General features: G+C 35.8%; 1 protein-coding gene across 2 annotated transcripts in view; it reads right to left on the bottom strand.

Moving 5' to 3' along the window:
- The window catches only part of NKAIN2 (sodium/potassium transporting ATPase interacting 2), a 527,252-nt gene that overhangs the window by 243,225 nt on the left and 271,525 nt on the right, over positions 1-12,502 (bottom strand). For both annotated transcript variants that reach the window (XR_006014070.1, XM_042016273.1), the window contains exon 3: positions 8,620-8,700. Coding sequence is in view for 1 of the 2 variants with exons in the window: in XM_042016273.1 (XP_041872207.1) it covers positions 8,620-8,700 (81 nt within the window). In the remaining variant the exon portion in view is untranslated. The remainder of the gene's footprint in view (positions 1-8,619; positions 8,701-12,502) is intronic.

The following is a 12,502-nucleotide window of genomic DNA, read 5'->3' as shown; positions in this document are numbered from 1 at the left end:
TAAGAGGTGATCAGTCATCACAGCCATTTTCAGTGCACGGCCTGTGAGCCCATTGCTACCATTGCAGTGGTGAGACAGGCGTATGGGGTTTCAATATTAAACAGGATCAAAAAAGGAGAGTACTTCACAGCTCACATTGCTTTCCCAGGTTCAATAAATGCTTATTCATACATAAAAAGATGCTGAAGGCAATACAGAATTTCTATTACCTACTGGATTACCACTGGCATAATTTTAAGTGACATAAGGATCAGAATGGCTTCCTTCAGAAATTCCAAGTAATACAAAGCTCCTCAGAAAATGTATGGGTTTAGTGCCACCTTGACATTTCTCTTAGACCCCTGTTTCATAAGATGGAGTTTATCTGATAGATTCTAATTAGAAGATCAATTATATACTTATATTTAGAGGAAAAGTAGAACATGGGGAAAGTATATTCTAGCCACTGCATCCATATTTAGGACAAAAAATTGCTAGGGACAATGTTAAAGTATTGCATCTGTACCCTAAAAGAATAAATAATAAAACACAAGGCTGACACCACGAGACAGTGAAAATTAAAAAGCAGAGCATATTTTTGTATGCTTTTATAATTCCACAAAAGATGGGTGGTTGCTCTGGCAGACTACCCTACTTTCAACTATGGTAAATCCCCTTCAGCCCTTGTCCATAGCTGTTTCATACAGCCATGGCAAAGGTACTGTATATGAGAGGCATAGACAACCCCCAGACGAGCTGTCATAGCAAACGTGCATTCTGTAGCTCTGATCTTCTGAGCATCTGCCTGACTAGAAATAAATTTAGCTTCTGATCTTTCATCTTAAGCAAAATCTACAGTTTTTCTCCCAGTGCCTTAAACAACTGGTGAATGCTACCAATGGTGCACTGCAGCATACAGAAGTGTTTTCCTTACCAAAACGGACCACGAAATGCTGCAAAAGTAGGGCTTTGTGTCACTTGACTATCAATCCTCACAGAAATGAGTAACATGGGGAAAATAGGACAAGAAAGTTGTGAAAATCCAGACTTCATGAAGAATTCCAAAGACATAACACTGTTTTGGATTTTCACAGCAGTTTACTATTTTTTGGTTTCCACCTCTAATTCTCACAGAATCACATGCTGAGCACCATTTAGGTGCTATGCTATGCACCATTTAGGATAAGGTTTACTTGCATTATGTGTGTGTCTAGGGCTCATAGTGTAATGGCACCCTGATATCAAAATGGGGCCACTAGATGGTACTGCAATATAATTAATAAATTTTAAAGAGTAATCTCATAAATATATATTTGGATATTTTTCTGCAATGTCTTGGCTGTAACATTTGAAACACTTGCAGAAATATCCATGACACTGCCTTTAGATATATAGGAAAGCCTCCATGAAACTATAATAAAAGCAGCTTTAAGGTACATGCTAAAATGTGTGCTTACCAATCTTAACAGTATAATTGAGGCACTCAATATATATGTAAAAACATATATGATATTTATACAATACTCACACACATATGTGAATCGTCATATGGAATTTTCATCTAACCTGTCACTACACTTATTTATTTTCATGTGCTCCTGTATTCCGTGCAAAGCTATTAAATTATGGTAAAAGTGAGCATATATAAATCAACAATATAAATCATGAAAATGTATGTTTACTCATAAACTCAACATAAAATATGTCCCAGGATTTAAAAAGATAAAATTGTTACAATTGGCAAAATATATACAGTCATATTTCATATTTTTCTATACTTTGAATGATTTCCTATCACAATTTATTTCACCATTAAAAAGATGAAAAATTCCACTTTTATCTAAATGTATTCCACCATATGCTATGTCTACAGTATTAAACAGATTAAATTTTATAATCAGTTATCTTCCAGCTGGTAAAGATCTTGAGGTTTAAAAATTGCTGCAGAACTAAATTTTCTAAAACCATAAGCATGCTTAATAGTATCTACCCATGAAACTACCCCCTGAATAACCGAACACTGCTGGTTGCCAGCACTATTTTCAATTTTCATCTGTTAGATATATGTTCAAGCATGTCAAATGTGCCCTAAGTAATAGAAGTGAAAAAATAAAGTCATTTACTTAAAATATTCTGATAGCTATTTATCTGAAAACCCTGGTCAGATTTACTGCTCAAAGGCATTTACCTACAAAGTTAACCAGATGCTCTGAGTTGAAAACTAATTTAATTTCTCTGTTATCTTAACAGGACATCTGTTAAAACAACATCCAAGGAAGGTAATATGTTCAAAATTAACCATCCTGCAGGTTGTTTTATTAGAGTATGTATGACATTGACATTTAACTGCTAATGACCACTGCCTTACAAAAATAATTAGTAAATGTGGAATCAAAGCAGTATAACAATTATACTAATGGACAAAAAGTAATGTAGAATGAATACATAACTGGTGTAAGTTCAATCTTGTCGCCAAGTTCATTGCTTTGTTACAACTGAGTTATGCTGAAGATGAATTACTCATTTCTTTTGTTTCCTTCTTTCCTCAGCTTCACCTATGTATCAAGCCCTCCCTTTAAAATCAGAACGTGTTAGCGGCATAAAGTGTTCAGCACCCAGAGCCATCATGTTTTTTAAGCAGCATGAGTGACAAGCTATGCAAATCATATCCTGAAGTAATTTGCATTATTGCAGTTAAATTGCATACGGATATAAACTGGATTTCAGAACAACTAGATATCAATCCAAGCAGCGGTATATGAAAGTCAGACACATAGGTGGATGTGTGCTTGCCAAGGTTGGGATATTCAAGTGGAAAAATACTACTTACGACAAGGTGCCTGTTTCTCGTTGGTCCTTATAATTTTGTGGAATAAGATAGTAGGGACAAGTGGGAACAGTGGGAGGAAAAATAGGCTCTGCATTTCCTCCCACCCCTTCCATTTTCTTCCACCAGCAATGCAGGACTAGTGCTAATTTGTTGCCAAGAGGTGCTATGACCATTGCTGCCTCTTCCTCCTCTCATTAGAGTCACCCAATGAAAAAGGAAAAGAGAAAGGGTGGGCTGCCCTACAGCCAACAAATGTCACCCATATCTGGCTAATCCTGGACTAACATCTCGGATCAACAAGGGAAAGGAGAATTTCTCGGTGATGAAAAGTTGCTAATACGTGAGCATCATTTGTAGGTGGATTTCTAAACTGCTCATTTCCTCCTTGAGATCATTTGCATGAGATGCTCTCACATAGTACTGGTTTGTGGCTGGGCCTGGCTGGAGGAAGGAGAATTGACGGCTGTATCCTGAAGTCCCTTCTGGCTTTACTTTACTATGAACCATGACCATAAGTATGTAAACACTGACTTTAAACAGAATGCACATTGGCAGTTGGAAATGATTTCTTACATTTGTCTTTATTCCTCTGATTTAATGATGTGGAAAACAGACTAACTTGCAGCTCATCTACAGAGTGGGCAATACTTGCAGATAACAAAACAGCAGCAAACTCTCTCCTGAAATCTTCATTTTTCCAGCTTTGCAGAGCTGACTCTCTCCCCAGCGGTATTCCCCAACAATGTCATTATATTGTCTTCCTACTGCTCCCTAGCAGTTACTTGGGAGCCTTCACCAAGTTTTGGTTAACTGTCCTGATTCACTTACCTCATCAGGAAGAATTACACATTTGCAGCATTTGACTGGACTGCAAGGTTTATATGCAAGATTTTCAGCAGTTGGTTAAATACAATATCAGGAAACTTAAATATTAGCATAAATAGAATTGTCTTTGAACCAAAGGATTCTAATTCTTTCTGAATGTGTTACTACTTCCAAACATGGACAGCCGATAGATTTCCACATTTTCCATAAGATACTACATAGCTTTACATATATGTGAAGACCCTTCATTTTTCTCCCATAGCAAAGCAAAAGTCTGAAAAGTGAACTGATTATTTATTACAAGATATTTAGCTTTCTTCTTGTGAGGTGCAACAAACTATCTGTGGTTGGAAACAGGAATTCAACTACAGAAAAAACAAATAGAAAGCTGAAGAACTCAATTTCACTTAAATGTATAAAGAGAATGTTAGAAAAGGTGGAGCATGACTCTTCTCAGAGGCACGCAGTGAAAGAACAAGAGGCAATGTCACAGGTTGCAGCACAGGAAATTTCAGCAGCATATCAGGAGAAAATTTTTCACTATGAGAATGGTTAAGAAACAGAGAAGTTGTGAAACTTCCATCCTTGAATACTTCTAAAACTTGACTGGCTAAAACTCTGGGCAACATGATAGAACTTCTAAATTGGTGCTGCTCTGGGCAGGAGACTGGATTAAGTGACCTTGAGAGGGCTCTTCCAGCATGAATAAGTCTGTGATTTTGTAAGTCTAAGTTATCTTCTATTTCCAGTTATTTGCAGTGGGTAGGAGAGAAAGTGTTCAGAAACATTTGATTTCCCTTAAAACTTCTGGCAGAAAACAACCTGATGACATATTTTCCTTTAGTTGACATTTTAACTACAGCACATTCAGTTCTTTGTATCATATTTAACAATTTCCATTTCAATAGGTGCATTTTTTAATCTTTCTTATTCTTTCATGTTCCCCCTGTTGCAGTACAGGGCAATATAGGAAAGGAAGTAACATGATTTGAATGCAAATAGAAACTCCTTTTTATTTTTATTAAGAACAGTTGCTCAGACCTGTAGAATGAATAATGAGGAACCACAGTTTGACTACACCTAGTGATCTATTTACACAATATCACCTCTGTGCTTAGACATCTTAGGTGCCAGAGTTCTGTACCTTACTTTTCACACTCTTATTCTATATGTTTTCAGATCAGAACTGAAGTACAGGATTTACATTTGTATTTGTTATTAAGCTTTTTCTGACTGCTGTAGTATATGGAGTAAGATCCAGTATGGCATCCTCCATCAACTACCAAAACTTTGTCTCTGAAGTAGCCTATGTGGTATTAGCCTATGGTACAGAGTTTAAAGAAAAATATACAGTTGCGATTTCATAATTAAAAGCTATGTTAAAATGAATGTACAAGAGAGCTAAATAATGCTTAGTCAAGCAATTTTAATTCTGGCATTTCTTGACACTGGAGTGTTCGACACAAATTAGACGTTTGAAAGTAAAAAAAAATAAAAGTACAACCTCATGATTTAAATTAAAAGTTTAATGTAACTTTTGCATCTTATTAGGTTTAAATAAGGAAGATGTCAAGAATGTCACACAAATAGAAACTAAGTAAATTTTGACAGTTAAAATGAGCTTTTCAGAAGTGTACTCTTGGTCATATTCACATAGTACTCTGGGGACTACAGTGAAGCGATTATGGAGCTCAGCCAGGCAACAGTGAGAGGAGAGCTCTAGGATCTGGTCACACAAATAGGATTGCACACAAAGAGAACCAGAAGGACTGACTAAAGGATGGGACCCTGTGCAGCAAGGGCTGCTTTGGACCCTGAGCCCCAGCTGGTCCCCCTTGTTCAGCACCCCATACCCAGCCTCTGCCTTGAGTTCCAGTAACTGACAGCGTCTCCACTCCCATGCTTGTGATGGGACCAGTGCAACCTCAGGAAAGGGTTTCCTTCAGTGAAAAAATGTTTACTCATTTCAAAACTAAAAATGGGAGTATGAAGGTTCTTATTCTGCTTATTTTCTGCTTATTTTCTGCTTGTGGAATCATTAGACATCATTCGGGGAAGCTCTCAAATGCCTTGAATCAAGAGTGCTGTTCTTAATCACATGACCATTTTTTTGCTCTTCTGAGATAGCTGAATCTATCTCCTTGTGTCCTTTCCTGGGTTTAAAAAATCACAGAAATATTACACTTTCTCAGAAATGCTTTCTATTATGTTTTCTTTTTTTTGTTTCACTAGTGTACTTCAGATGTGCCTCATTCAAGATCAGAGGTTATGCTTTTCATTTGCTATATTTGCTTAGCCACAGGCCAAAACAAATATTACCAGTCCTGAAACCTTGAAGTCCTACTTATAGTGAGTATGGCACCCACTAGCAAGCAAAACAACACCCAGACTAATGAAATATTTTTGAAGAAGAGTACTGAAAAGTAAGCCTGAGAAGTGGATTTTCTAAGCATTCATTCAGGGATCCACATAAAAATCAAGGTTAAGAACAAGTGATTGTACATCCTCTTTGTTACAAACCTTCTGTACAAAGCCCTAAATATTCCAGGTTGCTGTGAAAGAGCTTCAGCAAAGATAACTGTGCCTCAAGGACAGAAAATACTTAGTGTGATGACATTTTCCACAAGATAGCTATGATTGTAAAGGTGTATAATGCAAACAGATTTCCATGGATGTTCACCAATAGTCCTTAAATCTGCCCATTGTCTTCAGAGATGATTATCTCATTTTTCTAAAAATTTTTGAGTCTTTACAGGCCTATTTTAGTATAATAAGGAGAAGCTGTAAAAATGTCATGACCTCCACCCCCACAACTAAAATAAGTATATTAACAATTGAAATATGTCCTCTCCATTGTCTCAGCAGATGATGATGAAAAAATTGTACGTACACATAGAATAAAAGCTTTCTCAAAACTTTGGAAAAAAAAGTGCCTTATTTTAATTTTATTTGATAGCAAGCTATAAGTGATACATATAAAAATAAACTATACTCATCTGAACTATTATTAGGCTGTAATTTTACCCTATCAATTCTTAAAGCCATGCTGCACAGAATCCTCTCTTCATGGTTTATAACCTCAGAGGCATCCCTCTGGTACTTGCCTAAAGGTTGTTTTTTATCCTTTATTTAGAACCATTTCAGACCCAGAGCTTTTCTCAAGGTTCTATTCAAATCCATTTTCTGGGATCTTTTCCTTTTCTCCTTGTCTTTACCAATTCTAGTGCTGTGAAAGCCAATTGAAGTGGAAGGAATATACTCTACTGGGTATTTCAAGGCAGATCATATCATTGGAACAAATAATACCTCTAAAGACCAAATAAAAAATTAAACTGTTCTCAAATATAGACTTAAACCCTATGGTTGACTGGGAAACACTCTAGATGATGATTTCTGGACTTCAGAAAAAAATAATTTCAAGGTTTATATAGTGTTTGTGGCCCATTTTTATTCCAACTAGCACTTACTGGCGTTCTTACGCTGCTTTTATATCCAGTGCTCAAACAGCTAATTCTCCTTTCTCCATTTTTTCCCACCTCCATTCGCTTCCCCAGGCAAGATAAGCATCCCAACATTTACAAGTTTAGGAATGCAGGTGGCTGAAACAAGCAGGTGGAAAGAGGGTGGATTGGGTTGAGTTTAATTGTACAACAGGTGTTGGGTTTGTTATATATACTAGTTCTGGCAACAAAGAAAGGCTTTTGACCAAATAAAAGATAACATATGCAATTCTTTTATTTGCTATGTTTTTGCCAAGCTTTTAATGAGATTGGGCCTGTCTGAAAGTATAAAACTAGGAAAGTGTAATGTTTTACCTGCAGAAAATTAGTTTACACCCTCAGGAAATGAAATTCTGATCTTTTTGAAGTCAGCATCTTTTGAAGAAACAGAATACATGGGGATGATATACCTTGTCTCTAGTAGATTTTGTACTTTGGGGGTGATTTGAAAAAAACAACGGGTAAGGAAGTATCTCTGCCTCATTTATTCTTCCTGTAATTGTGTTTAACCTTCTGCATAATAAGATATCAGTAACTCACAAAGGATCAGAGGATTATATCTGTAATTTACAGTTGGGCTAAACTCCTGATAATCAAGAACAAAAATTAAAATCTGAGTCAAGAAGAGAATGTGATGTGTTTGACACGAGGGATTCTCCTTGATGGTCAGTTCACAGACAGCACTGTGAGCATAATTCAGCAATATCTAGACTTAATTGAAGCATATTACCCTAACAAAAAATTTGTGGCCACTGCTAATCTTTTATCCCACAAACTGCCACCTTTCTGGGAGCACCTTAGAAAGTAGGAGTTTTGGTTTGAAATGTTGGTTTGAGGCCATTACCAACTGCCACTTTATGCGTTGTCACACTGTCAATAAAACTCTATAAATATGTCATTTTTAGGAAAATATATTTTTCCTATGGATTTTTACTGTGTATAAGTATTTTACTGTGTATAAGTATTGTATAACAATCCTACCAGAAGCACAAACTTAAGAAATACTGATGAAGCCAAATGGCAATCTCTTCTGACACCTCAGTTTACATCCTAATTTACTGAAAGACCCCTTCTTTTACAATTATTATACTATCTATAAGACCCCTGAAAGGAATACAGCTAAGTAACAGCAAGCTAAATGGTACAAAAAATATTTGTTTGCCCCTGAGATGGCAATGTTTTTTATTCATTAAATCATTAATTAATGCCTCTCAGACTGGTGAAATTTGCATTGCAGGACTACTGACGGGGACAAAAAGAGGTAATTTTCTTTTAAAACATATATACAATTACTGTTGTGGGCATCAGAATGTATATGCTCATTACTGTCTGGTTTAAAAGTTTCTAGCATACCCAGAATACTCCAAATTTCCGTCATACTTTAATGTTCATTCTGGTAACACTAAAAGAATGAGTAAAACAGAGCACAGCCTGTGGCATGTTAACAAAGAGTTGATGGCTTAAATCTATCCAGTGGCAAATTACCTTTGAAAGGTCTCCAGCCTCCAAATAGAAGCAGATAACAAATACATTCCATGTAACCCAAAGGACCAGCCAGACAGCATACTGTAGGGACGAAGAGAGAAACACAGAATTAACAATTCCACTCTCAGCTGAGTTAAACTTAGTTCATTAGTTCAGTCCAAGACAAAACCAGATTACAAGTATGGTGCCTATGAATAAAAATGTTACACATAAGAGAGGATCACAAATAAATTCTTCCCATTCCCTGACACAGTGTCGAGTGACCTAGTGAGTACTCAGTCATACCAGAATATCTGCATTTCAGGAAACAGTTGATAAATCTGACATTTAAATTCGAGACTAATCTGTATCTCTCTCTTTTTGTTCAAATGGGTAATACTACAATAGAGAGGCATGTAATAGCAATTATATATTAGAAGTGCAGAGCTGATCATTCAAATATAACTTAGTAAATGACAGCCTAATTGAACTAACACAGGATTTTTCAATACTTGTCTCAAGAAACCAAACAAATATATAACCTGAAGAAAATTTGTCTGTCTGTCTATCTATCTATCTATCTATCATTTTGCAGTATTTCTACAAAATATGGGGAGATTTGTTCATGACAGCTGCCTCTATCAATTTATTTTGTGACCTTCCAAGGTGCAGCACAATTATTCAGCACCTTCAAGAGGCAGACTTCATTTTAAACTGCCAGTTTCTTTGAGGTTTTTAAATTTTATTTTCCTTTTTTTTTGTTTTGTCTTAGAGTGTACAGGAGAAGCATTAATGTTTAAGCAATATCAGTTCATTGGTAGTTGCCAAACGTCTTATTCACGTATTTGATGTGAGTAATGGAATACAAGTTTTCTCTCCTTCTGTCCACTAGTCTGCTTTTGTTTTGCATTCATAAGACTTCATGTGCTAGGACTGTAAACTGTATTCCCCTGCTCTAATGCTGGAGGATCTTGTATAATAATGTTTGACCTGCTGTTGCTACTCTTATCTAATATTTTTATTTAAGAACTTCCCTTGACAAATTATTCCATCATCTAATAAACTTCAGGATCTTCAAATGCTTTTCTAACGGCTGTTGTAGCCATCCTCTAGTTCACAATTCAATTCTGCATGTTTGCTAATTTCATTCCACAAGGCCTTGCATACATGTGAAATATGACAGCAATAGGACACCATTCCCTACCTGTTATAGTTGAGAGCTGCTTTCTCCTTTTATACCCACTTCTCACAAGTATTTACAGACTTACTCTTCATGTTGTGTAGCCTTTTCTCCAAACCATACTGATTAAATTTTGATAGCTCATTTTCCAAATCAGGACCCACTATTTTCTGCACACCTCCACGTGTTTACATTCTGAATAAGCAGACAATATTTTTGACTGTATACTATCCATTCCACACAAAAGATATATGACAAACTATTATTCGCCATGAGTGACAATCTCTTTCTCTTCATTCAGTAACAACCTGTGCAGGTTCTTCTTGCATTTCTCTTGCAAGTGCTGTTCTGTATCATATTGTCTATTATTCAACACGCCATTTTCCACCTAACCTTCTAGATACTGTGAAAATAAAACAATTCTGCCATTTCCCAAGATCTAAAGTGAGACTATATCTAATATGACCAAAATTTATACTTGTTCTAATTTTTTATTTTTATAGATAACAAAATAATTTCCAGCCAGCCTAGCTATTAATTGGACCTTGTTCATATTTTAAAAAGTTAAGATGAAAATAGTTTTGATTTAATGGATGCTAACACAGCTATAAATGCTTGAATTTCTTTACACAGAAGTAATTTCAGGTAATTTAAAGCATACAGATTACATACACTTTATAGGTCAGCTCTTTCTGCTCACAGATGACAGATTTATTTGGGTCAGGAGAACTCTCTGGAGGTCACCTGGTCCAATCTCTGCTCAAAGCACAAACAGCATGGACCAAGTTTTGCAGGGATTTATCCTGCTGAGGTCAGAATATCTCCAGAGATAGCCCAGCTAATCCACATGTACACTTTGAATGCAGGCTACTAATAAAACCTTGGAACATAGGAACGTAGTCCAGCTGGATAGTCTTAACAAACTCAATTTTTTTTTAAACAAAAGTTTGAGGCATTAAACACATTGAGCATTTCATTTTCCTGTAGCTTTCTCACAGTACATCCCTCTTCACATGCAGCATGAAGCTTTATAACTACAAATCAAGAGAAGGAAACATTAATTTAGATTCAATAACCTTAATTTGGCTTTGTCAACCAACTTTGCAGCATTTTAACTTCTTGGGTTTTGCCAATTATTGTAATACTATTATGTTATATATTCTGATGTATTTAATAAAAGCATTCCTTCTGATACATGAAGATAACTGGGTTTCCTATAGTGAAAATTCTCAATACTGCATTTAGACTTGTTTCTCAAAGAAAAAATACCAAAGCAGTAATATCCATGTGCAATGTCTGTTCCCTTGAAGGATCTTTTGTGTTCCAGAACAATTTAAGCAAACTGGAAAAAAGAATACAAGAAGATCTAAAGATATTTTATGTACCAAGGTCTCAGGAAAATAGGCCTACAAATGGGAATAGACACTATTAAGTCCTTATATAGAGAAAGACTTACAAGATCATAATTTATCAGTCAACATGAAGATGAAAAAATGTGGGAGAGAGACACTGGAAACTAGGTTTCATTAGGTTGGCTGTTCATAGCACAGCTTGTCCCATTGCACATAACCAACAGCTGATTAAAAAGCTCAACATGCACAGCACATTCAACAGAACACTCCAAGGAACCTTGGATCTGCTTGTGCCAGCAGAGAGCCTTGTTACATGAAGAAGCAAAACTTTTGTTTTTCACTGTCAAGTTTATCACCAAAAAACTGACAAATATATCTGCCATTTAGATACACTCTTTTAACAAGCATCTCTTGTTATTGGATTACAGATAAGGCTAAAAATTTCTTTTAAAAGTATGTTTTAAACTTCTTCCTTTTGAAATGTTATTTTAAGTGCTTGTTGCCTGAATTCTGTAGATAAACACTGAGTTTAGTTGCCTTGAAATACAAGGATGTTTCTGCTTCCCACTGCTTCTTATTTCAGATGCTTCAGATGTAGCACATCTCTCATCTCTGCATCATGTGCAGTCATAAATGCCTCTTGTTTTCAATGTGCTTCAGCAAATTGTTGAAGAAATTCAGCACTGAAGGTCTGTGACAGTGAACAAATCCCTCTGACACTCTCTATTATATGTATCTAATTTGAAGCACATTTTATAAGAGTTCTTCAAAGGGCTATAGCTGTATTTTTTTGGCATATGTGGGAGTTCAAGACAGCTGCATTATCTGACAGAAGCCACCACAATGCTACAGAGTCACACAATAGCAAGACAAGAACTTTGATGAATACACACTTGACCAAGCAGGAGATACTGACAAGGGGCACAGCAATGACAATGCAGCTTATTATTTTTATGGAGATCCACACTGGAAAGAGGTATAAGTAGAAGGTTAAGACTAAAGACTTGAATACTTATTATATGGAAACTCTTTAGCCAATCAATAAAAGTTACTTTTATTTTAAAAATAAATTCTATAAATGCAGCTCTCACATGCTTACCATTCTTGAAGTAAACATGAATTTATAACCCTCTGCAAAGAATTTTGAGAAGAATTAGGTATTTTATGATTAATTGATACTGTGTAGTTACATTCACTATGAATCATCACTAATGAATATAGGATGTCTTTTTTCTTGGGGAATGGAAAACTGAGATATCAAAATACTTGTACCAGTACTGAGAACTTATACATTTCTCTTCACACTTCTGTCAAATTTGGCTGAGTCACATTATCTCCAATTTACTAAAAGGGAAACTGGAGGTCAAAGAAA

This window comes from Corvus kubaryi, unplaced genomic scaffold, assembly GCF_017639235.1.
Source record: "Corvus kubaryi isolate FWS band 111438036 unplaced genomic scaffold, C.kubaryi_AGA036_p1.0 split3-73, whole genome shotgun sequence".
Taxonomy (NCBI): Eukaryota; Metazoa; Chordata; class Aves; order Passeriformes; family Corvidae; genus Corvus; species Corvus kubaryi.
The sequence above is the reverse complement of the archived record's forward strand: the minus strand, read 5'-3'. Positions and strand labels throughout refer to the sequence as shown.